Source organism: Hemitrygon akajei, unplaced genomic scaffold, assembly GCF_048418815.1.
Source record: "Hemitrygon akajei unplaced genomic scaffold, sHemAka1.3 Scf000077, whole genome shotgun sequence".
Taxonomy (NCBI): domain Eukaryota; kingdom Metazoa; phylum Chordata; class Chondrichthyes; order Myliobatiformes; family Dasyatidae; genus Hemitrygon; species Hemitrygon akajei.
Genome location: NW_027331963.1, coordinates 2,294,750 through 2,318,585, shown reverse-complemented (window position 1 = coordinate 2,318,585; position 23,836 = coordinate 2,294,750). Strand labels below are relative to the sequence as shown.

General features: G+C 39.6%; 1 protein-coding gene across 2 annotated transcripts in view; it reads left to right on the top strand.

Moving 5' to 3' along the window:
- The first annotated feature begins 2,547 nt into the window (after positions 1–2,547).
- The window catches only part of LOC140722435 (NACHT, LRR and PYD domains-containing protein 3-like), a 46,303-nt gene continuing 25,014 nt past the window's right edge, over positions 2,548–23,836 (top strand). Inside the window, exons 1-3 of one of the 2 annotated variants that reach the window (XM_073037177.1) lie at positions 2,548–2,668; positions 19,717–19,804; positions 21,403–21,569. In XM_073037177.1, the coding sequence (XP_072893278.1) occupies positions 19,795–19,804; positions 21,403–21,569 (177 nt within the window). In that variant the 5' untranslated portion in view covers positions 2,548–2,668; positions 19,717–19,794. Of the gene's footprint in view, positions 2,669–14,538; positions 14,632–19,716; positions 19,805–21,402; positions 21,570–23,836 lie in introns of those variants that run through there. The other variant, XM_073037178.1, reaches the window with a different exon arrangement.

The window sequence follows — 23,836 nt, the reverse complement described above, 5'->3', positions numbered from 1 at the left end:
GATCTGAATATCACCTGTATGAATACCTAGTGTTGAACGTAGTTATAGGTTAATTGCAGGCACAAGAATATAATGGCATTTTAACTACTTAATTGAATAAATAAGGACCCTTAATGGTTATCACCACAATGCATTGTGTGATGTCCTTTGTAAATATCCTATATTTCACATTTGAAACAGACATTTCGAATCCAACAATGTGTTTTGAGTTTGTAACAGCTTCGGCACTGCTGTAAGTTCTGTAGAGATTAAACTACTAACAAATTTAATGGAGGCACCTCGAGACAGGGTTAAAACAGCCATTAGAATTGTAGTTTCCCAATTACAAAATGGCTGAGAGTTCAGCTTTCATCTTTGTCACAATGAAACTCAAAGTATGTGAGGTTGTTCCTTATTTCCTATTTTCAGTTAATTCTGCTGAGCCACTTCCCCCATCACCAGGGTAACAGCCCAGCAGAGCTACAGAGTGTTGAACATTTTTATCGCTCTCTGGTCACCGCCCCTCAGTGGCCTCAGGAGCCGGTGTGGAGGCCCGGATGCCTTGAGCATTTACTGTATGGAATAGATGATATTTAAGTTGCAATGGAGAGATAACTAATGAATGTAGGGATTGCATTGATACAAATCTGTTTAGGATGTCACAAACAGGGTTCAACAGGGATCACTCCCTCCACAATCCCCTTGTTCATTCATCCCTCCTCACTAATTTTCCTCCAGATACTTATCCCTGCATACGGCCTAAGTGCTACACCTACCTGTACACCCCCTCCCTCACCTCCATTCAGACACAAAACAGTCCTTCCAGGTGAGGCAACACTTCACTGCGAATCTACTGAGGTCATCTGTTGTGTCTGGTGCTCCCGATGCGGCCTGCTTTACATTGGTGAGACCCGCCATCAATTGGGAGACCGTTATGTTGAGCATCTACTTATCATCTGCCACAAGGGGGACTTCGCAGTGGCCAAACATTTCAATTCTGATTCCCATTCCGACGTCTCGATCAATGGCCTCCTCGTGTGCCAAGATGAGACCACCCAGAGGGTGGAGGAGCAACACCTTATATTCCATCCGGGTACCCTCCAATTTGATTGAATGGATATTGAATTCTCCTTCCACTAAACAAATCCCCCCCCCACCCACTTCTCTATTCCCCACTCTGAACTTTCATTTCTGCTCACCAGTCTATCACTTCACCCTGAGTCCCCTCTTTCCCTTTGTCCTATTGACGACGCTCCAATTCTTTCATCTCCTGCCCTTGACCCGCTCATGACTTGACTTCACCTATCAGCTTCCAGTTCGCCATTTTCCCTTCCCCGACCTTTATATTCAGATCACTTCTCCACCCCCCATCCCTCAGTAATGAAAAAGGCTCGTGGTCCAAAATGTGGACTATTTGCTCTTCTCCATAGATTCTGCCTGTTGTGCTGAGTTCTTCCAGCATTCTCTGTGTGTTGCCTTGGATTTCCAGCCTTTGCAAGCTTTCTACTGTTTAAGTATGATAAATACCGTAACAATTATTTGGGTTTTGTTGAGATTGTACCTGGAATATGGTGTAAAATCCCGCTCGCCATACTAACACGGGTTACACAGACCAAAGAACAAACTGCCCGAGGAACTCAGTGGGTCGGGCAGCATCTGTGGAGGGAAATGGACCCTCAACACTTCAGGCCGAGACCCTCCCTCTGGACTGAGAGTGGACGGGAAATAGTCAGAGAAAAGAGGTGAGGGGTGGGGATGGGGCAAGAGCTGGGGAGTGAGAGGTGGATCCAGGTGAGGGGGAGGTGGGAAAATGAAAATAGTGACAGAGGGTGGGAGATGAGTGGTGGGCAACACGGGGCTGCAGAAATGGAATTTAGTTCCATGGAGTATTAACAAAAAGGTTATAGAGTATATGGTTTAGAGATTTACCACACTGATTCCTGGAGGACGACGAAGTTTCACTGATCGTCTTCACTTAAAACAGAGGGCGGCAGATGTGTGGGGACCGAGGGGATTGAGGAAATGAGGATCGGGCAGAAACATGTGGCTGAGATGGGAGAGCAGGTTCCATCTTGTTGATGGTTAGAGGGGCTGAATGGCTTTCTCCTGCTGTTTCTCACTTGATGTTTCAGTGATCCTGTCCAGTGAGGCTGGAGGAATGTGAATAATATTATTACTTATAAAGATAGAAGTGATTTGAATGAAACCTTTTCGGGTCTGACTTTTGTATCGGATCGGGATGGGAATCGAACCCGTAACTCCGAGATCCGAGAGGTGGAGCGATGGGGACGCCAAAGGTACCGAGGGCAAAATAAAAAATGTAGCTGGTGTAAATATGAAATAACGTGTAAAATGCGTTATAGGTATGGTTAAAATGCGGTGAGTCGGGCAGTGTGTGAGGGGCGAGGAGCAGAGTCATCGGTTCAGACTGGAGACCCTCCACCCGACAAGTTTCTCGCTCCCATTTCAAACGCAGATCAGCAGCATCCGCTGTTTACGCTTCCGAGGCCCCGCCCCCGCTCTCACAGTCTCCGGATGGGCGGGGTTTTATTTCCGTTCTCTGTTGAAGTGGATCGTTGGCGTGGAGCCGGTGGACTGATCGCTGTCTGCGGGGCAAATTGATCAAGTTCCCATCGGTCAATATTGTGGCGGGTCACTCGGGGTGAACGCGACCGACGATTTCCCATCGGTGAGTACTGAAGCCGATCCCAGGGGAGGGAAACCTGATGTTGTGCAGAGAGTCCCGTTAACTTCCTCGAAATGGCGGCCTCGTCCCGCTTCCTGGACACAACCTGCCGGGGTCGGTCCGGGTTATGGGACATTCGCACCGAAACGACTGAGATGAGCCGCCGCTCAGCCCCTGGTGTTCTGGTCCCAGGAGCGGGATGAGATGGTGATGCCGAGACTGAACCCATCCATTACGATGTACCTGGTGAACTTTACCTCCATCACCCGGCCCGGTATCGAATTCAAACTTCACCTGGATCGACGCCTGGAGTCGATAATTGTTTTACATATTTCCAGCACACTGGAAGCGGCCGTTCAGCCCGTTGTGTTCTTGCAGACTCGAGGGTTAAGCAGAGTAATCGCACCCTCGGGAGACTCCTCCACGTGTATGAGTAGTTTCATCTTTCCCCGTTCAGACAGGACAGTGAGATCCAGATCTCTCACGTCCTCGTGGGGGACTAGGAAGTTAAATTCCATCTTCTTTCCATTGCTACGACTTGCCGAAATGCTGACAGTGTTTCCCGATGTCTGGCCCTATTAATGCGAGAGTTAAGTCTTGTTCATGTTTGCTCAGCCTGTATCCCAATGCCGCAATGATATATTTCAGCAATCTCTCTTCTAAACTTTGTCTTCATTGTGAAGTTTTGTATTGCACCTTTCTATTTATTTATTTGTTTGTTTGTTTATTTATTTATTTATTTAGTTAGCTAGTTAGTTGATTAGTTAGTTATCGTTCGCTAGGAATACCAAAGGTTTAGTTGGACACAACACGTGGCAGGGTAAAAGCAACCATTTCAATTTTTGATTCACCGTTACAAAATGGCTGCAGTGTTAATCTTTGTCATAACATCTGATGTTGAGTTTGTTATTTCCTTTCTCGGTTATTTTCAGTGAGCCACTTCCTCTGTTTCCAGGGTAACGGCCCGTCAGAGCTGCAGCAAGTGTTGCATTTTTTATCGCTCTGTGGTCACCGCCTCTCAGCGTAGAGACAGTGGCCTCGGGAGCAAATGTAACAGAATGATAGCGGGAGGAAAGGATGCTGTGAGCATTGACTGTGTGGGATGTATTACACCAGGGTCAGAATGAACTCAGAACTAACAAATTGTTTGGGGTGGGGTGGCATTTACAGTCTAGGGTGGCAATCAGTTACTATCTGTGCGTTAAAATGAAGATGGCGAAAATACTACAGTTGCAGGAAATTTAAAGTAAGGAGGTGAAAATACTGGAGACGCTCAGCAGATCGGCAGCATCTTGGACATTCTCAGTTCTGGAACTGGGTCTTCCACCATTTGTCCTTTCAGAGATGTAGTCTGATGTACTGAGCTCCCAGCATTTTCTACTTTATAATTTTACATTTTGTTCCTGCTACACTGCAGGAAACATGGCAGCCAGCTGTGCTGGGCAAGATCCCACACAGCAGGAAGATTGTGATCAAATGTGCTCGGTTTAGCTGCTGGGATCAGGCTGAAGTGTATCCGCATCCTCTTTTCAGACCGGGGAAACGGCCTGAGCACCAGCTTCGGCAGAGGGTCATTAGCTTCCAATTCCACATTAGTTTGTGAATCGGAACTGGCAGGAACTCCACAGCAAATTGCCGGCACCAAGGCGTCTTTGTATGGGTGATAATATTGGGCTGGTGACTCTGATGATATGGAACTGGCAATATACGGGCTTCAGTCCAGGTTGGTAATTCAACAGATGTGATCGGAATTTTCTCAGTCTGCAGTGAAGCTGAAATCCCGGGCGGTCGGGCATTGGTTATGGGGAAATCACCGTCTACACTGTCCAATAGGATATCATATCTGTCAAGTATTTTGGAGATTAGTTAAGAATGAACTAGGGCGTATTGCATCTTTTTTTGAGAAAGATAGACCGGCATGGATTAGAATAGAACTAGATAAAATAGGAGAAAATACACCAGAAGATTTTATATATAAATGGGAATCTAAATGGATACGGGAAAAGAAAGAATCTCCTATATTAAAACATTTGATTGACTTATGGAATAAGATAAATGTTGATGATGAGACAAAGAAATCTTTATTAGTAAAGAGATCTTTAATTCAAAATAGACTTATTCCTTTTACAATGGATAATCAACTTTTATATAATTGGTTTCAAAAAGGGATTAGATATATAGGAGATTGTTTTGAAGGAGGTATATTAATGTCATTTGATCAATTAAAGAATAAATATAAAGTATCAAACAACACTCTTTTTTGTTACTTCCAATTAAGGGTTTATTTAAGAGAAAAATTAGGTCAAACAATGTTATTGCCGATATCTAATGAAATAGAAACTTTAATTCAAAAAGGAAAAACTAAAAAAATTATTTCTTGTATGTATAGCTTGATTCAAAAACAGGCATTTAAACAAGGAGTCCATAAGTCAAGACAAAAATGGGAAAGTGACTTGAATATTAAAATTGAAGAAACAACTTGGTCAAGACTATGTCTTGATAGTATGACAAATACAATAAATGTCCGGTTAAGATTAGTGCAATATAATTTTTTACATCAATTATATATTACATCACAAAAAATAAATAAATTAAACCCAAATTTATCTGATCAGTGTTTCCGATGTAACCAAGAAATCGGTACTTTTTTACATTCTACTTAGTTTTGTTTTAAAATTCAACCTTTTTGGACAAATTTAAGAGTTTTATTGGAACGAATTATTGGAACACAGCTTCCACATAATCCATTATTTTTATTAGGCGATATTGAAGGGATAAAATCGAAACCCAAATTGAATAAATATCAGAAAGAATTCATAAAAATTGCACTGGCTGTAGCCAAAAAGGCTATTGCAGTTACTTGGAAATCGGATTCATACTTAAGTATAGAAATTTCCAGCTGTAGTCCACTTGAAAAAAATACTTATAATTTAAGAGATAAATATGAAATATTTCTGAAAATTTGGCGCCCTTATTTACAAAAGACAGGATTAAATATATAGGTGCTCCAAAGATAAAATAATTGGTTATTTGGGGAAATAAATAAATATATATACTAAAGTTATTACGAACTCCATGGAGCATGTGGGGATCTTCCGATATCCAGGCACTCTTTTTTTGTTTTTTTTTCCTTTTTTTTCTATAGGGATGTTAGGGGGAGGGGCTAAGGGGAGGGGGGAAGGGTATATATATTTTTTTTCTTTCTGTAATCATTTGAAAACTCAATAAAAAAAAATTTAAAAAGAAGTTACTAGGGCGTTAGGTGAAGTTGGGCAGTGATGTTGTTCATCTGAACTTTGGTAAAGTCTGTAACAAGTTCCCGCATGGCAGCTGATCGGGGAGGTTCGGTCACGTGGGATTCACAGGGAGCTGGCGAGATGGATTCACACCGGGATCGAGAACAAGAAGGAGAGGGGGATGAATGTAGATGGTTCTAGCGAATGGAGGCCTGAGACGAGTGGGATGTGAGTGTCAGTGTTGAGACCTCTGTAATTTATTATTCATGCCATTGATTTGTATATGAATGTACATGGCTACACAGAGTATTATGTCCCGTTGTGTTCACCCTACTGTAGTAAATATATTATCAAGCTGGAGAGGGTGCAGAACAGATTGCTCAAGATGTTGCCTGAACTAGAGGGCCGAGTCATAGGAAGCTTTTGGCCGAGCTGGGTCTTCATTGCAGAGGAGAATGAGGGTGACATTATAGGAGTTCATGAAATCAAGAGGGAACATAGATAATGTGGTTGGTCGTGGTATTTTACCCAGGTTTCAAGATTCAAAATTGTTTAATGTCATTCCAGTAACAAGTGTAAAGGAGAACAAAATAATTGTTACTCAGGACAGAAGAAAAAACCAAAATGATGGAGACCACAATAATAAACAAAACACTATACCTGAAGCATGATAGTTTAAAAAGATTGATTGTATGTCCATAAAGTGACAGTAATCACAGGGGTGTCTGGACATGAGAGACTGACATTGATTCTTCTTCTGCATGTGACTTGCGCGTTACACGCTTGGGCGATCATGGCTCTCCACATCCAATGATCCCTCACAGCGTCAATGATATCTCGCACACTTAGATCTGTTAGTTCTTTCACTCTGTCCATATATTTCCTTCTTTGCCTTCCTCTTCTGCGTTTCCCAGGCATACGGCCTTGCAATGTAAGACATCCTATTTCTCCCTTTCTGATGACATGCCCCGGGAATTGAAGTTCCCTCTCATTTAATGTTCTCATTAATGATCTTTTGGTGTGGGTACGTTGGAGTACTGTCTCGTTAGCTACCCTGTCTCTATGTGATATTTTCAGCATTCTTCTAAAAAACACATTTCTGTTGCTTCTATGTTTCTTTGGAGTTCTGATGTTATAGTCCACGTTTCGGAAGCACACAGCAAGATTGACCAGATGTAACATTTTAGTAGCCTGAGCCTTGTTGTCATAGAAATGTGTCTGTTGGTAAAAATGGGTTTCATTTTTTAGAAGTTGGTTTTGGCAATGGCAACTCTTTTTATTTCTACTTTACTTCTAGCATCTTGTGATATAAAGCTACCAAGGTAATTAACGCTGGTCTTTTGTTCAATCTCTTTTGTTACTGACGGGCAACTTGCAGTTGGGAGTATCCTGCTCTTTTGATATTAGCACATACTTATTTTTTTTTACAGTTAATGGTTAGACCAAAATCTGTACTTGTTTGTACTACTTTGTCCAGGAGAATTTGTAGGTCTTCTGCAGCACTTTCTATTAGAGTGGTATCGTCTGCATATCTTATATTGTTGATGGAAACATCTCCAATTTTTATCCCATCTAGGTCTTCTGTTTCTCTGAGAATCATTTCAGTATAGATATTAAATAATTTCTGTGAGGCAACGCATCTCTGTCTAACTTCCCTTTGAATTTTAGTCCAACCGCTTATATTATCATCATCTTTTACCGCCACCGTTTGATTACAATATGAATTTTGAAGCGGTTATTTGTCCCTTCCGTCAATGTTTAGTTAAATGAGAATTTGAAATAATTTTTCATGTTGCACTTTGTCGAATGCTTTAGTGAAATCAATAAAACATAAAAAGACATCATTTTGATATTCAATTGCCCTTTCTGAAAGAATTCGTAGTATGAAAATTGCTTTCCTAGTTCCTCTATTAAATTGTTTTTAATTTGACTCAGAACAATTCTCAACAAAATCTTTGTTATGTGACTCATCAGACTGATTGTTCTATAATTTTCGCAGTCAATAGTTCGAGGAATTTTAGGCAGAATTATAAATACTGATTTCAAGAGATCGTCAGGCAATACACCAGACCAATAAATGCCATTAAACTCTTCAAAAAGAATATCTACTCCCAGATCTTCTAGGGCTTGTATCATTTCCACTGAAATTCCATCAGGTCCAGTGGCGTTACCTTGTTTCATGCTTTTCATTGCTTTAGTTATTTCTTCTTCGGTAATAAGAGGGCCAGAATTAGGGTGTTTTATATATGGGGGTTCCCTCTATTATCTCAAAAAGCTGCTCTACATACTGAATCCACCTCTCACATACTTTATCCGTTAGGATGGGTCCATCTGCTGATTCTAGACATCCTGTAGAGGAGGTTTTCTTAATGCCAGTAATTTCTTTAAATTTTCTGGTGCATTTTTTTGCTGTTGTTAATATGGCCTTCTACTTCATTGCATTTTTTGATTCAGCCATTCTCCCTTTGCAATATTGCATAATTCTCTGGTCTGTGAGATTGATCGTATGTCCATAAAGTGACGTCAGGCACAGGAGTGTCTGGACATGTGAGACTGACAACGATTCTATGTCCGTAAAGTGACAATAGGCACAGGAAAGGCTGGACCTACGGAGAATCATATTGATTGTCTGTCCATAAAGTCACTTCAGGCACAGGAGTGCCTAGAACTGTCAGGAAATGTTAAACCAGTAGTGGGTGTGGTGCGGAGTGTGGGTTAGTGAGTAGAGCTGTTAATCAGGCTGACCGTTGGTGAAAATAACTGTTTTGAGCCCGATTGTCCTGCCGTGGGTGTTACAGATCCACAATTCCTTTAAAGTAACACCAGAGTTGTAAAGAGAGTTTAGGACATATTGACCATTATTAAGAGGGGCCTGGATATTAATGCTAAAGTTGTAAAAGACGCTGGGAATCCAAAACAAAAAAACAGAATTGAGTGCAGTTCTGGCCAGCTACTTGGGGGAAAGATGTCGATAAGCGTGAAAGAGTGCAGGGAAAATTACACGGACATTGCTAGTATTTCAGGAAATAATTACAGCGATAGGTTGAACAGGTTAGAACTCGATTACCTGGAATACAGGGGAATGATGGGGTATCCTAGCAGGATTCCAACTTTTCTATGCCATTTGCCCCTACAATTAGAGGAAGGGTCCAGGACCCTAGGTGGGGAAGCCCTGCTAGAGATATAGAAATCTATGATGGTATAAATAGGGTGAATGCAGTTAGTTATTTCCCCCTCAGGTTGGGTAAAATCATGGATTTAGGGCAAAAAAGTGACACATTTAAGGGTAATCTGAGGGAGAACTACTTCACTCAGTGGGTGGTGCGAATGCGGAACAAGTTCCCAGCAGATGTAAGAGATGAAGATTCGATTGTGGTATTTGAGAGATGTTTGGGTAGGCACATAGATGAGGGAGGTATAGAGGGCTATGGGCTGGGTGCAGGGGGATGGAACCACACCGAACATGGCACGGACTGGATGGGCTAACAGTCCTGTGTCTATGCTGTAAGGGCTCTGTGAATCTCAATTGAAACTTCTACACATAATCGACATTTATTGCAGACTGGTCATAGAAAACATAGAAAATAGGTGCAGGAGTATGTCATTCGGCCCTTCGAGCCTGCACCACCATTCAGTATGATCATGGCTGATCATCCAACTCAGAACCCTGTATTTGCTTTCTCTCCATCCCTTTAGCCACTAGGGCCATATCTAATTTATATTATACCTAACTTATAGGTCGTATCCAACACTGCGATTTATTTTGGACCAGCGGCTGCACTGCTGAGAGCTCTGTAGAGCTGGAACCACATTGAGATTTACTGAATGCACCTCCAAGGGGTAAAAACAACCACTGGAATTTCAGTATCACCATTACAAAATGGCTGAATGTTCAGTTCATCTTTGTCACAATGAAACCGAGAACGTGTCACACTGAGTTTGTTATTTCCCCGCTTGGTTGTCTTTGCGACCTACTTCCTCTGTCACCAGGGCAACAGCTCACCAGAGCTGCAGAGATTGTTGAACATGTTTATCGCTCTCTGGTTGCTGACACTCAGCGGAGAGAAAGTGGCCTCCGATACGAGGATGCTCTGAGCATTTACTGTCCGGGATGGAATGAAGAAGATTGTAGGGATTGTATTTATGCGATTCTGTTCTGGGGGTCAAACATCTTGCAGTTAGTCATCATTTCTGCATCAAAAGAAACAAAATGAAATCTCCTGCACTGAGTTTCCAGTGCTATATTTTCAATTTTATATTTAAAACATTTTGTTCCTGTTACACGACGGGGAAATTGGCTGCTAATTGACCTGGGCTACACCGCACTCAACAATAAAATAATGAACAAATATGCTCATTGTAACTGTGGAGACAAGTTGAAGTGTATCAGCACCCTCTTTGCGACCCAATGCCCATGCTTTTCGTCTGATCCCCGTCCAGACAAAGGATCATCGGGCTCCAGTTCTGTCATGAGCTGGTGTGGGAGTGTAAGTTTTTGAACTGGGCTTAGCTGAAACACTGCCGCATATTACCGGCAGCAAAGAGCCCTGGGAGAGCTGGTGCTTGCGATACAATCTCGGGATGGGAGCTCCAGGAATATGGGACTGTCAGTGTCTGGGCTTCGGTCTACGTTGGTGCTTTTACAGAAGCGGCTGGATGTTCCTCCTTCCGCAATGAAACAGACGTCTCCGGCGGCTGGATATTGGTAGCGTGAATCTCTCAGTGTGAGATGTGGAAAAGATGTGCGAGGCTCTCGGTGTGGGCTGTGACCCTCTGAGGTTGGATCCTGGGTTACCACACATGTCTTGACCCAGATAAAATGAACCCGGGGATCAAGCTGTCCGGGTTTATGAGATGCTGAGCGAGTATTTCTGTTCTGTGCTCAGATGTTTGGTTCTGAAGTCTCTTTGGAAGCAAAGCAGAGAATGAGTTCCCATTCCATCCCTCACAGGGAGAGGCTGTGATTAAATACGCTGTTTTGTGTTTGCACCAGTAGACATAGACCGGGGTTTCAGAATTCAATTCACATTTGGAAATTCCCCCTCACTGTCACCTGTCTATCTGCCAGTGGGCAGATACTCAAACAGAAACTCAAGATGCTGAAGATAGAACAGTACATGGAACAGTACATCACAGGAACAGGCCCTTCAGCCACAATGGTGTGCCAAACCAGCAGAAAAGTAAATCAACCCCCTGCCTCAAAATCTAGGGTTGGTTGCGGGGGGGTGGAAGTTAGGGCGGGGGTGATTATTTACCAACTGAATAACAACAAGTCTGGATGCAGTGGGAGTGGAGAAGGTGTCTGGTTTAGACGGAGAGTCTGGGATCTGAGAGTGCCGCCTCAGAATAAAGAAGCATCACTTTAAAAGTGATATGAGAGACATTACTTCAGCCAAAGGTTGTTTGATCTGTGGAATTTGTCACCACAAACAGTGGTGGAGGCTATCGTTGGGTATATTCATGTTCTGGATTGCTAAATAGGTTGAGAATTATAGCAGGAAGCAAGAATATAAAAACAGAGAACCACAACTCCTCTTGACAATTCATACAAAAAAAGATTGGAAATGTTCTATTTATAGAAGAGAAAAAAAAACACTAAACTAACCTAAAACGAAAAAAAAAGGACTGGGCAGTCCATTTGAGGACAAGATTACAAAAAAAGAAGAAACGTCCTTCTGGTCAAATCTGAAACTTCACGGGGGGAGAAAGAAAAGAAAAGAAATTAGATCGTATGAAAATATTGAATAAAAGGTGGCCAGGTTTATTCAAATTTGAAAGATGTATCGAACATCCGACTTCTAATTTTCTCCAAGTTTAAACAAAACATAATGGAGGAGAGCCAGAAAAAAAGCAGTAGGTGGATTAGGATCCTTCCAATGCAACAAAATAGCTCTCCTACCCAATAAATTTGAAAAGGCTATCACATTTACTATCTATAGAAATCTTTGAACCAGGGAAGAAAAAATCCGTCTCTGCTTCCATTTCCTTTCCATTTATTACCACAGAGTTAATAGGACTGGCTGGTTTTCTTAATATTGAGCAAAAAGCCAGCTTTCCACTTTCTTCTTTCACTTTCATTAGAAGCTTCTTCAGATCCTCCGCACTTTCAGCCATTAGAATAGTATCACATGCATATCTGAATTTATTAATATTCTGTCTGGTAATTTTCACTGCAACATTTTGAGTCCTCTACACCAGCATTCCTCATATGTTCAGCATATAGATTAAATAAGCAGGGTGAGGGGGCGTCACGTGATGGCGTAGGGTCGAGACGTTGGGAATCCAGCTCCCTCGTAAAAAGTACTGAAATAGGGATTAAAAGAAGAAGAGTTAATAAATACCTATATAAGCAACTCAAGATTATTTTTGGATATGGCTCCTAAACCGAAACAGAAGAAAGTTACTACTTCGAAGACTGCGCAAATCGGCGGGGGAAAAGGCCTAACCGTCTCGGCGAAGCCTCGGACTCAAGTTGGATCTCCTCCGGGCGAAGTGCATGGCACTTCTGATGATGCGGGACAGGAAGTTGCAGCAATGTCGGCGGTCTCTCAGTAGAAACGGCAAGAACAACGCATGCGCGAAGAAACAAATATGCATGAACAGATATTAACAAAACTACAAATCCCAACTACGGCTGGAAGTGAATCGGAAGTGGAATCAGACTCTTTGGGAAATACAGAGGATGAAGAAGAGGAAAAGAAGGAGGAGATTAAAGGAGACATAAGAGATATCCTGATATATATAATGAATGAATTAAAAGCTATAAGAACAGATATAAGAAGGATGCAGAATACACTCGATAATGTGGTGGCAAAACAAGAGAAGATGGATAATAAAATTAAAGAGATGGAAGTAAAAATGGAAGAAAACACTGAAAGAATAGATAAGATAGAAGACAATAATCTTGCCTGGACAATAGAAAGAAAACGGATGTTGGAAAAAATAGATGCGCTTGAAAACTCTAGTAGACGAAATAATATTAAAATTGTTGGTCTTATGGAAGGTACAGAGGGAGAAAATCCAATAAAATTCTCTCAAGAATGGATTCCGAAAACTTTGGAAATGAAAGAAGAAAGCCAAGTAATTGAAATTGAAAGAGCACACAGAGCTTTAAGACCAAGACCTCAGCAAGATCAAAATCCAAGATCAATTTTGATAAAATGCTTGAGGTACCAAGATAAAGAAATGATCTTGAAGGCAGCTACTCAAGGTGCTAAAAAGAGAAATGGGCCATTGATAATAGAAGGGAAAAGAGTTTTTTTTTAAATCCAGACATAAGTTACGATCTTCTGAAGAGGCAGAAGGAATCTAATCAAGTGAAAAAATCTTTATGGGAAAAGGGCTATAAATTTTTATTGAGCTACCCAGCAAAATTGATCATTTTCCTGGATAACGAAGAAAGAAGATTTTTCGTTGACTACCGGAAAGCGGAGAAATTTGTGCAAGAATTACCTGATGTCCACGAAGAGGACTAAAGAATTATAGAAATGAAGTGGACTAATGATGAAGACTGAAATAAGGTTGGACTTGACGGACATTTATAAGTATGTTACGTACCCGTGACACGTGACAGTGGTACCCTTGTCACGTGACTGGGGTTGAAGTTAAACTGGACTTGAGGTAATGGTCTTGTGATGGTTTAGTGACGTCATTTTCCCGCCAGTAGAGGTCATGTGACAATTTTTTTTTACAGGGTTTAAAAGGAAGACCCACCCTGTCAGGTGGGGCAGTTCGTGGCGGGATTTGCCAAGCTGACTTCATGTCCATGCGTGATTTAATGTGATGACGCAGTTTAGTTGAAAAATGAAGTTTTATATAATGCCTAAAATTTAAAAGGTCATTGCCAGCGGTTTCTTTGCTGTGGAGAGTGAAGATAAAAGTTTGGAAGATAAAACTCGAGGAGAAACGATTTTCGACGGTGGAAAGTTCGACCTTATTTGATCCTCATTCGGAAGGATTTCGTTGACTGTTCTCGTGTTAATCTCCGCTGGGAATAGCGGGAGATTGAGGACAGAGTGTGGAAGAAGAGGTCAGTGCCTTTAAGCCGTTATATTTAATAAAATTCGACGTGGAAAGAGTTCGACGCTGGGGGTCGAAGGACAACGACGTGGAAGAGAATTTAAATCGCTTTAAAAAGTCTCTCCTTTTAAAAAGACTGTGAGCTTTCGAACTTTCGGCATACCGCTTTAAAGAACTGTTTTTTTCTATACCGCCTTAAAGACTGTTTGGACTGCAACGCTATTAAGAACTGTTTACGCTGTCGCACAGCAGCTGTTTTCCGGTTACGTTAGTGTTTGTTTACTTCTGGGGGGTTTGTTTTCAGTGTTTAATAAACGTGTTATTTGTTGTAAAAACCCTTTGCCTAACTCATATATATTTATTGTTGCCTGAATACGTAACAGGAAAACAAAAATAGTTGAGGAGTATTAATTGGGAGTAGAGACATTAATTATTTTCTTTTTTTTCTTCACTAATATATTTTCTTTTTTTTTGCGGGTAAGCTGGAGGAGCTCCTGATCGATGGCTGCGAGTTTCACGTGTACAATCATGGCAATTGCCATGACCCGTTAAATGGGGGGGGGGGGGGGTAATGTTGTGTTATTTTTATTCGCAACATTAATGGGTTTTTTTTTCCTTATATATTAGTTACCTTTTTTCTATTTTTCTTTTTTGCCTGGATGGTTGGGGAGAGACTCATAGCAACATGGAGAATTTCAAAGAGTTCCCAAGGTATTATGAATGATTAATTTACTTAATTTTTTAAGTTTTAATGTTAATGGACTTAATGGACCTGTGAAAAGAAAATGAGTTTTAACATATATTAAGAAAATGAAAGGAGAAACAGCTTTTTTACAAGAAACACATTTAACAGAAACAGAACATAAGAAATTAAAGAGAGATTGGGTTGGAAATGTCATTGCAGCTTCATTTAATTCAAAATCGAGAGGAGTTGCAATTTTGGTTAATAAAACTTTACCAATTAAAATACAAAATGTAGTAATTGATTCTGTGGGGAGATATGTGATTATACATTGTCAAATTTTTTTCAGAATTATGGACTTTTATGAACATTTATGCACCAAATGAAAATGATGCAAAATTCATACAAGAAGGTTTTTTGAACTTGGCTGATGCACATGATAAAATATTAATAGGTGGAGACTTTAATTTTTGTTTAGATCCAGTTTTGGATAGGTCAACTAAAGTTGCTACAAAATCAAAAGTAATAAAACTAACTTTATCATTAATGAAAGATTTAATCCTGATTGATATATGGAGAAAAATTAATCCAAGAGAAAGAGATTATTCATTTTATTCAAATAGACATAAAACTTACTCAAGGATTGATTTTTTTTTATTATCAAAAAATATTCAGGATAGAGTAAAAAGTGTGGAATATAAAGCAAGAATACTGTCAGATCATTCCCCCTTAATAATGACAATGATAATGATGGACAAGGAGGAATCGATCTATAGATGGAGATTTAATTCAATTTTATTAAAATGTAAAGATTTTTGTGATTTTATGAAAAAACAGATTCAATTTTTTTTTGGATACAAATTTACATTCAATTGAGGATAAAATTATTATGGGAAGCGATGAAAGGATATTTAAGGGGTCAGATTATAAGTTATGCATCTAAAATTAAGAAGGAGTACATGGCAGAAATAGATCAATTCGGAAAAGATATCATAAAGTTAGAAAAAGAATCTCAAGAAAGATATATGACAGAAGAAAAACGAAGACAACTTGTTAATAAAAAAACTACAATATAATACACTCCAGACATATCGTACAGAAAAAGTAATTATGAGAACTAAACAGTAATATTATGAATTAGGTGAAAGATCACATAAGATTCTTGCTTGGCAGTTGAAAACAGAACAGGCTTCTAAAACAATAAATGCAATTAAACAAGTGTAAATATGGTTACTTATAAACCTTTACAAATTAATGAAACTTTTAAAAAAAAATTATACTGAACTACATCAATCAGAATCACAAAATAAGATTGCTGAGATAGATAAATTTTTATCACAAATAACCCTTCCAAAATTAAATTTGGAAGAACAGAAAGGATTAGATATGCCCTTTACATTAAAAGAGGTTGAAGAAGCTTTAGGATCACTTCAGAGTAATAAATCCCCAGGAGAAGATGGTTTTCCTCCTGAATTTAAAAAAAAAATTAAAGATTTATTAATTCCTCCTTTTATGGAATTAATATATCAAGTGGAAAGAATTCATAAGCTCCCACAATATTTTTAAAAAGCGATCATAAGTGTATTGCTAAAAAAAGAGAGATCCTTTAGAACCAACATCATATAGGCCTATTTCTTTGTTGAATACAGATTATAAAATAATAGCAAACATTTTATCTATAGAATATCTAAATATTTACCAAAATTAATACATATGGATCAAACAGGTTTTGTTAAAAACAGACAATCAATGGATAATATTCATATAATTCATTTGGCACAAAAAAGAGAGGAAATGAGTGTGGCAGTTGCTTTGGATGCAGAAAAAGCACTTGATAGATTGGAATGGGATTTTTTATTTAAGGTCTTGGAAAAATATGAGTTAGGAAAATCTTTTGTACAATGGATTAAAACCTTAAATACTAATCCTCAAGCTAAAGTAGTTACAAATGGTCAGATTTCAACACCATTTTGCTTAACGAGGTCAACTAGACAAGGCTGCCCATTATCACCTGCTTTATTTGTATTGGCAACAGAACCATTAGCTGAATTAATCAGAACAGATTCAGACACTGGGGGCTTTAGAGTTAATCAAGAAGAATATAAGATTAATTTATTTGCTGATGATGTTTTGATTTATTTAACAAACCCATTGCAATCTTTGCAAAGATTATCTTTCAGATTGGAAGAATATGGGAAGGTATCAGGGTATAAAGTAAATTGGGATAAAAGTGAAATTTTACCCCTTACCGAAGGAAATTATAATCAATGTCGATTAGTAACTCAATTTCGATGGTCAATAAATGGGATAAAATATTTAGGTATTAGAGTTGATAATGATGTAAAAAATTTATATAAACAAAATTATTTGCCATTATTAAAAAAAATAAAAGAGGATCTTGATAAATGGATGATGTTACTAATAACATTAATAGGATGAGTTAATGCTATAAAAATGAATATATTTCCTAGATTGCAATATTTATTCCAAACTTTACCAATACAATTACTTCAGAAGTTTTTTCAAGAACTGAATATGTAAGGAAATTTCTTTGGAAAGGAAAGATGTCAAGAATATCATTGGAAAAATGGACATGTAAATTTGATTTAGGAGGGTTACAACTTCCAAATTTTAAGAATTATTATAAAGCAAATCAACTTAATTTATTGCGTCCTTTTTTGATGAAGAAAAACCGGCATGGATTAGAATAGAATTAGATAAGATAGGAGAAAACATACCAAAAGATTTTATATATAAATGGGAATCCAAATGGAAACAGGAAAAAAAAGAATCTCCTATATTAAGACACTTGATTGATTTATGGAATAAGGTAAATATGGACGATGAGATAAAGAAATCTTTATCTTTATAAAGCAAAAAGAACTTTAATTCAAAATAGGCTTATTCCTTTTCCAATGGATAATAAACATTTATATAATTGGTTCCAAAAGGGGATTAAATATATAGGTGATTGTTTTGAAGGAGGTATATTAATGTCATTTGATCAATTAAAAATAAATATAAAATATCAAACAACACTCTTTTCTGTTATTTTCAATTAAAGGCTTATTTACGAGAATAGCTGGGTCAAACAATGTTGATGCCAAAACCTAGTGAAATAGAAATATTAATTCAAAAAGGAAAAATTAAAAAAATTACATCTTGTATGTACAATTTGTTTCAAAAACAGACAATTAAATCAGGAATTCATAAATCAAGACAAAAATGGGAATCTGATTTGAATGTTAAAATTGATGGAAAAAGTTGGTCAAGATTATGTTCTGATAGTATGATAAATACAATAAATGTTCGACTTAGATTAATACAATATAATTTTTTACATCAATTATATATAACACCACAGAGAATAAATAGATTAAATTCAAATATGTCTGACCAATGTTTTCGATGTAATCAGGAAATTGGTACTTTTTTTACATTTTACTTGGTCTTGTTTTAAAATTCAACCATTTTGGATAAATCTGAGACTTTTATTGGAACAAATTACTGGAGTACAACTCCCACATAGTCCAATATTATTTTTATTAGGAGATATTGAAGGGACAATACCGAAACTTAAATTGAATAAGTATCAGAAAAAATTTATAAAAATTGCATTGGCAGTAGCCAAAAAAGTTATCGCAGTTACTTGGAAATCTGATTTATATTTAACTATGGATCATTGGCATAATGAAATATATAGTTGTATTCCACTTGAAAAAATTACATATAATCTAAGAAATGAATATGATATATTTTTGAAAATTTGGCTCCCATACCTACGAAAGATAGGTTTAAATACATAGGTCCTTTGAAGATAAAATTATAAAGTAATTGGGGAAAGTTAACAAATATTAAAATTATTTTGAACTCCATGGAGCATGTGGGGATCCTCCGATATCCAAGCAATCTTTCTCTTCTTTTTTTTTCTTTCTTTAGATAAGGGTTAAGGGGGGGGGAGGGTTAATATTATTTTTCTTTTTCTTACTATTTTATCATCACATTTATTCTTTGTAATTTTCTTAAAAAATTAATAAATAAATGAATTGAAAAAAATAAACAAACAGGGTGACAGTATGCAGCCTGGTCATACTCCTTTCCAAATCTTGAACCAGTTTGTTGTTCTGTGTTGTTCTAACTGTTGCTTCTTGATCTTTGTACAAGTTTCTCATAAGGCAGAACAGATGTCCAGGTATTCCCATTTCTTTAAGGATTTGCCATAGTTTATTATGGACCACACTGCTGAAGGCTTTAGAGTAGTCAATAAAACATAGATAAATACTTTTCTGAAATACTTGCGATTTCTCCATTATCCAGCGTAGGTTAGCAATTTGGTCTCTGGTGCTTCTGCCTCTTTTAAAAGCAGCTTCTATCTGGCAGGTCGTGTTCCATATATTGCTCAGGTCTTGCTTGCACGATCTTTAGCATTACCTTTTTAGCACGTGAAAACTTTCGGTAATTTGAACAATACTTTACATTTCCGTTCTTGGGTATTGGGACAAAAACGGATCTTAATCCAGCCTGAAAGTCATTGTTGTTTATCTTTTCCCAGATCTGCTGGAAAATTGCATGCAACACTTTTACAGCATCACCTTTTAGAATTTTCAACAATTTTACTGAAATCCTGTCACATCCTGCAGCCTTATTATTGGCAATGTTTTCTATCGCCCATTCGACTTCACTTTCCAGAATGTCTGGTTCTAGATCGATGAGGGAGTCATTGCAGGTGTCTTCGCTGTTGGATCTTTCTGCAATTCTTCTGTGTGTTCCTGCCATTTCCCTTTGATGTCCTTTGCTTCTGTAAGGTCCTTCCCTTCTTTGTCTTTTCCTATGCTCATTTTACATGAAATGTTCCTTTAATTTCTCTAATCTTCTGCAACAGATCTCTTTTTTTCCAATTCTTTTGGCTTCTTCAGCTTCACTGCATCGCTCCTTTAATTAAGTTTCCTTATATTTCCTTGCTATCTTCTTGAAATTTGTGTTCAGTTGGAGGTCTTTGTACCAATCTCCATTTACTCCCTGGAATGTCGGAGAGTGAGCAGTGACCTTACAAAAGTGTTTTAAATTTGAAGGACAGAGTAACTGAATCATACTTTTTTATTTGTGTAATTCAGGTCATTGCCAGCAGGTGGGGCATTCTTCCACCCGGACGTCAGACAAGCAGACGGTAATCAACCAACGACAGAGTCAGAATGGACACAGGTATGCTCACTGGCCTCTTTCTCATTAAAACTCTGTCATCATGGTACACGTGAAGTCAAATCATCAATAATTCAGAGGGATAAACTTGGGCGATAAAGGGGCAGAGAGAAAGTACCATCAAACGGGGTCATTGTTCCAACTGGTAAAGCATCCATGAGCACTGGAACAATTCACCAGCTCCAGCGCAGGGACCTAACAAGGGGAATGGTCGAATCACTCCCCTCACCACACAAATCTTCACCTGAGTGAAAGGAGAAGGAGCCCCTGAATAAGGTAGGAGTGGGTAACACTCAGACAGGAATACAACAGCGGGCAATGTAACAGTCGAGGGAACAGACAGAATTTCCGTCAGCATTTGGTACGACCTGATGTGGGAAATGCCTTCGACAGCCGTTGAGAGAAACAGAAGTTGTTTTCTGTTTGGAAGGGCAATGGTGAATTCTCCCCAAATTAACGGGTTGTTGCACAATGGAGGTGAGGGGAGATCCCGGTGTCTGTTTTCTGTGGCCGAGTTATAGAACGTTATATTGAGGGAGGACGGGCTGGGTGCAGGAGACAGTGAACAAGAGAAATTGTACTCAGGGAATCTGGGGGGGGGGGGGGGGCGCTACTGAAGCAATGAAATGTCCTTGGCGAATAGGATTAAAGTAAAACAAAATGATAAGTGGAGAGGGCACCGTACAAAATGCTGGAGAAACTCAGCATGTCAGGAAGCACCTATAGAGAAAAAATAACCTTCAACGTTTCGGGCTGAGAATCTGTAAATTGATTTCAAAGTCGTCTTGGGTACATAAAATGGAGTCAGCACTAGAGGAGCGTTGTTCTGGCTGAAGGTCTGTGACCAGTAGTGTTCGCAAGGATCACTGTTTTGCCATGCGTCGTGTGTGTGAATCAAATAGGTTAATCATATGATATACTGGGTGGACTTATTCATTGATTTACAGAGTTGGCGGAGTTGAGTAAATTTGGGACTGTTGTCAAAGTGTTCAGCATCCAGTTAGAAATAGGAACAGAGAGTCACCAAGTACAGATAATTCAGGCAAATGTGAGAAGTTGCATTTTGGGAGGTCAAATTCGCGAGCAATGTGCACAGTGAATGTTGGGACTGATAATAAGATTGATGTACTGTCGGGTCTTGTGATGGATGTGCACAGCTCCCTGAAGGTGGCAACACAATTGGTAGTGTGCTAACGATGAGTTGAGGTATTTGTTAATGTTAGACTGTAACTGGATACACGTTGGTTAAGAGACAATTTCAGTATTGTGCACAAATCGAGAATGATGTGGAGGGTCTGTAGAGGGTGCAGACGAGTTTCACCACAAAAACCTGAGGTAACAGGTTTAAGTTTAGATGGTAAAGTTTAAAGGGGATTTAGGATGCATGTTTTCCACAGAGAGTGATCGGTGTCTGGAATGAGCTGCCGAGGGAGGGACTGGAAACAGATACTCAGCATCATCTGAGAGGCGTTTGAACTCATGAGTAGGCTGGGAATGGAGGGATGTTGATCATGTTCCTGAAGATGGGATTGGTTTAAATTGGCATCTTGTCTGCATACGCATGGTACATCTACTATTTTATGTTCTATGACCGACTACAGATCTGAACTCCGCCATCTCTGCCTTCCTGACAAATTGTGAGGATCACCAACTGTTCCGGTTGACGAGATTCTACATGGAGCGACTGGAGCAGGCGATTGAGGAGGGTGTGGAGGGAGTCAGCTTCATGTTAATGGCCGAGGATCACTTCACTGGGCCAGAGCATCACGTAAGTGGAAGGGACATAGACTGAGTGTAGATTCTACTGAATCAATCACAGACCGACAGAACCGGTGTAACGGCACCTCTGGGCAGTGAAAATCCTGTAATGCTTGTGGTGAACATCATGAAAAGAGTTTTCATCTGCGGAAACCCTGAACTTTCATTAACCAATACAAGCCTCTCTCCAGTTTTCTGATCACATTCATTTATAGACAGATTAGGATACAGGCAATGATTTACTGGTGAATTTAGTGATGTGACACTTGACGGACATTGCAAGTGGACAAAGAACCACTCTACACCACTCAGTCTGACATCACATCATGTTCCCAATGTTCAACCTTAGTGGCCATTCACCAATCTGTGTTCTTCTCATGACCCACGAGTTTCCCACAAATCAAATATATAGTGACATATTTCCCAGCTCATTCTCAGTCTACCTTCAACCCTATTTTCAACTCGGGCAACACTGACCCATCTCTCATTTGAACTGCTGACCCTTTCTTTATCAATATCCCAACATGCCTCATGTTTCTTTTACCTTCTGTTCCTTGTGACTTCCAATTTGAGTTTGTAATTACCACAGCATATACTGTTAACATGGGAAGTGCAACATTAGTGCCACTGAAAATATTCCAAACATCTACAGCTAACATAGAATTACAAAGAAACGAAATGGTCCTCGTGCTACTGGAGTGCATCCACCTATTGCCACCCAGAATGAATATTAGTGAAGAGCCAGACACCATACTGAGCACGACATTCCACGTGAGGCAGCTGACAATTTCAGTCCAAACTTCTTACTCAACATTACCACCAGTTGGCTTTGGTCTGTCACACACGCACAATAGTCCTGAGTTTGCTGGCTGCTCCTCACTGCCAGTTTCCAGCTGTTGGCTTTGGTCTGTCACACACGCAGAATAGTCCTGAGTTTGCTGGCTGCTCCTCACTGCCAGTTTCCAGCTGTTGGCTGGCACTGGACCCCTCATGGAGCCTGGCAGTGAAGTGTGAAGCTGCTGCGGTTCACCAGGGATTACCCTGGCGAAAATCAACAGTGACCCGGCCATAGTTTCACCTAGTCATAGTCATCAAACACTATAGTACAGCAACAGGCTCTTCCGCCCATCTCGTCCACACCGACCTATTATCTGCATAGTCCCATTGATCTGAACCCGGACTGGAGACGTCCATAACTCCCCCATTGAATAAACTTATCCAAACTGATCTTAAATAATCAACTCGAATGTACATCGACTAATTAAGATGGCAGCACGTTCCGCGCTCTTCAGCAACCTCTGAGTGAACAAGTTCCCCCTCATATTTCCTTTCACCTGTCATCGTTACCCTATGATCTCTAATTCCAGTCCCACCCAACCTCAGTAATAAATGCATTTTCGCACTAACTCTCTCTATAACTTTTATTAACGTGTATACCTCTTTCACATCTCTCATGGTCCTCCTACACTCTATGGAATAATGTCCTAGCCTATTCACACTTCCTCTATATCTCAAATCCTCAACTCCTGGTAACAATCTGTATTTTATTCTGCATTCGTTCAATCTTATTGATATCCTTCTGGGAGGCAGGTGTACACATTAGTTCAAATTAGCCTCTGCAACGTCAACTTTGACATAATATCCCAACTTCTGTATTCAATATTTTGATTCATGAAGCCCCATGTCCGAAAAGCTTTACAACGCCATCTACCTTCGATAACACTTTCAAGAAATTTTGGATCTGTATCACTTTGCACGATCTCATCACACTTCCTACTCTTGTCATTGGTACCAACGTGGACCAAGACCTGCTCATCCTGCCCTTAAGAAACTTTCAGAGTCGATACGAGATATTACTGACCTTGGCAAGACACCATCCAAAAATCCTGTTCTCGTAAATAGAATCTCCAGTCTGTTCTCCTGACCATTGAATTCCCCCTGTCAGTGCAGATCAGCAATTCTCATCCCTTCTGAGTCACAAAGCCAAACTCAGAGCCAGAGGCATAATCACCGTGGCTTTCCTCTGCGAGACAATACCCCGAAACAAAAAGCCGTATACTTGTTACAAGGAGTTTCCTGTAGAGGCTGCCTATTCCCTTCCCCCTCCTGACAGTCACCCAGTTTCCTGTGTTCTGCGCCTTGGGTATAGCTCCCTCCCTGTAAAGTCTGTCAGTCAACCTCTCAGTCTCCCGAGTGATCCCGGGTTTATCCAGCTCCAGCTCCAATTCCTCAGCACAGTCTGTAAGAAGCTGCAGCTGGATGAAATTCCCGAAAGTG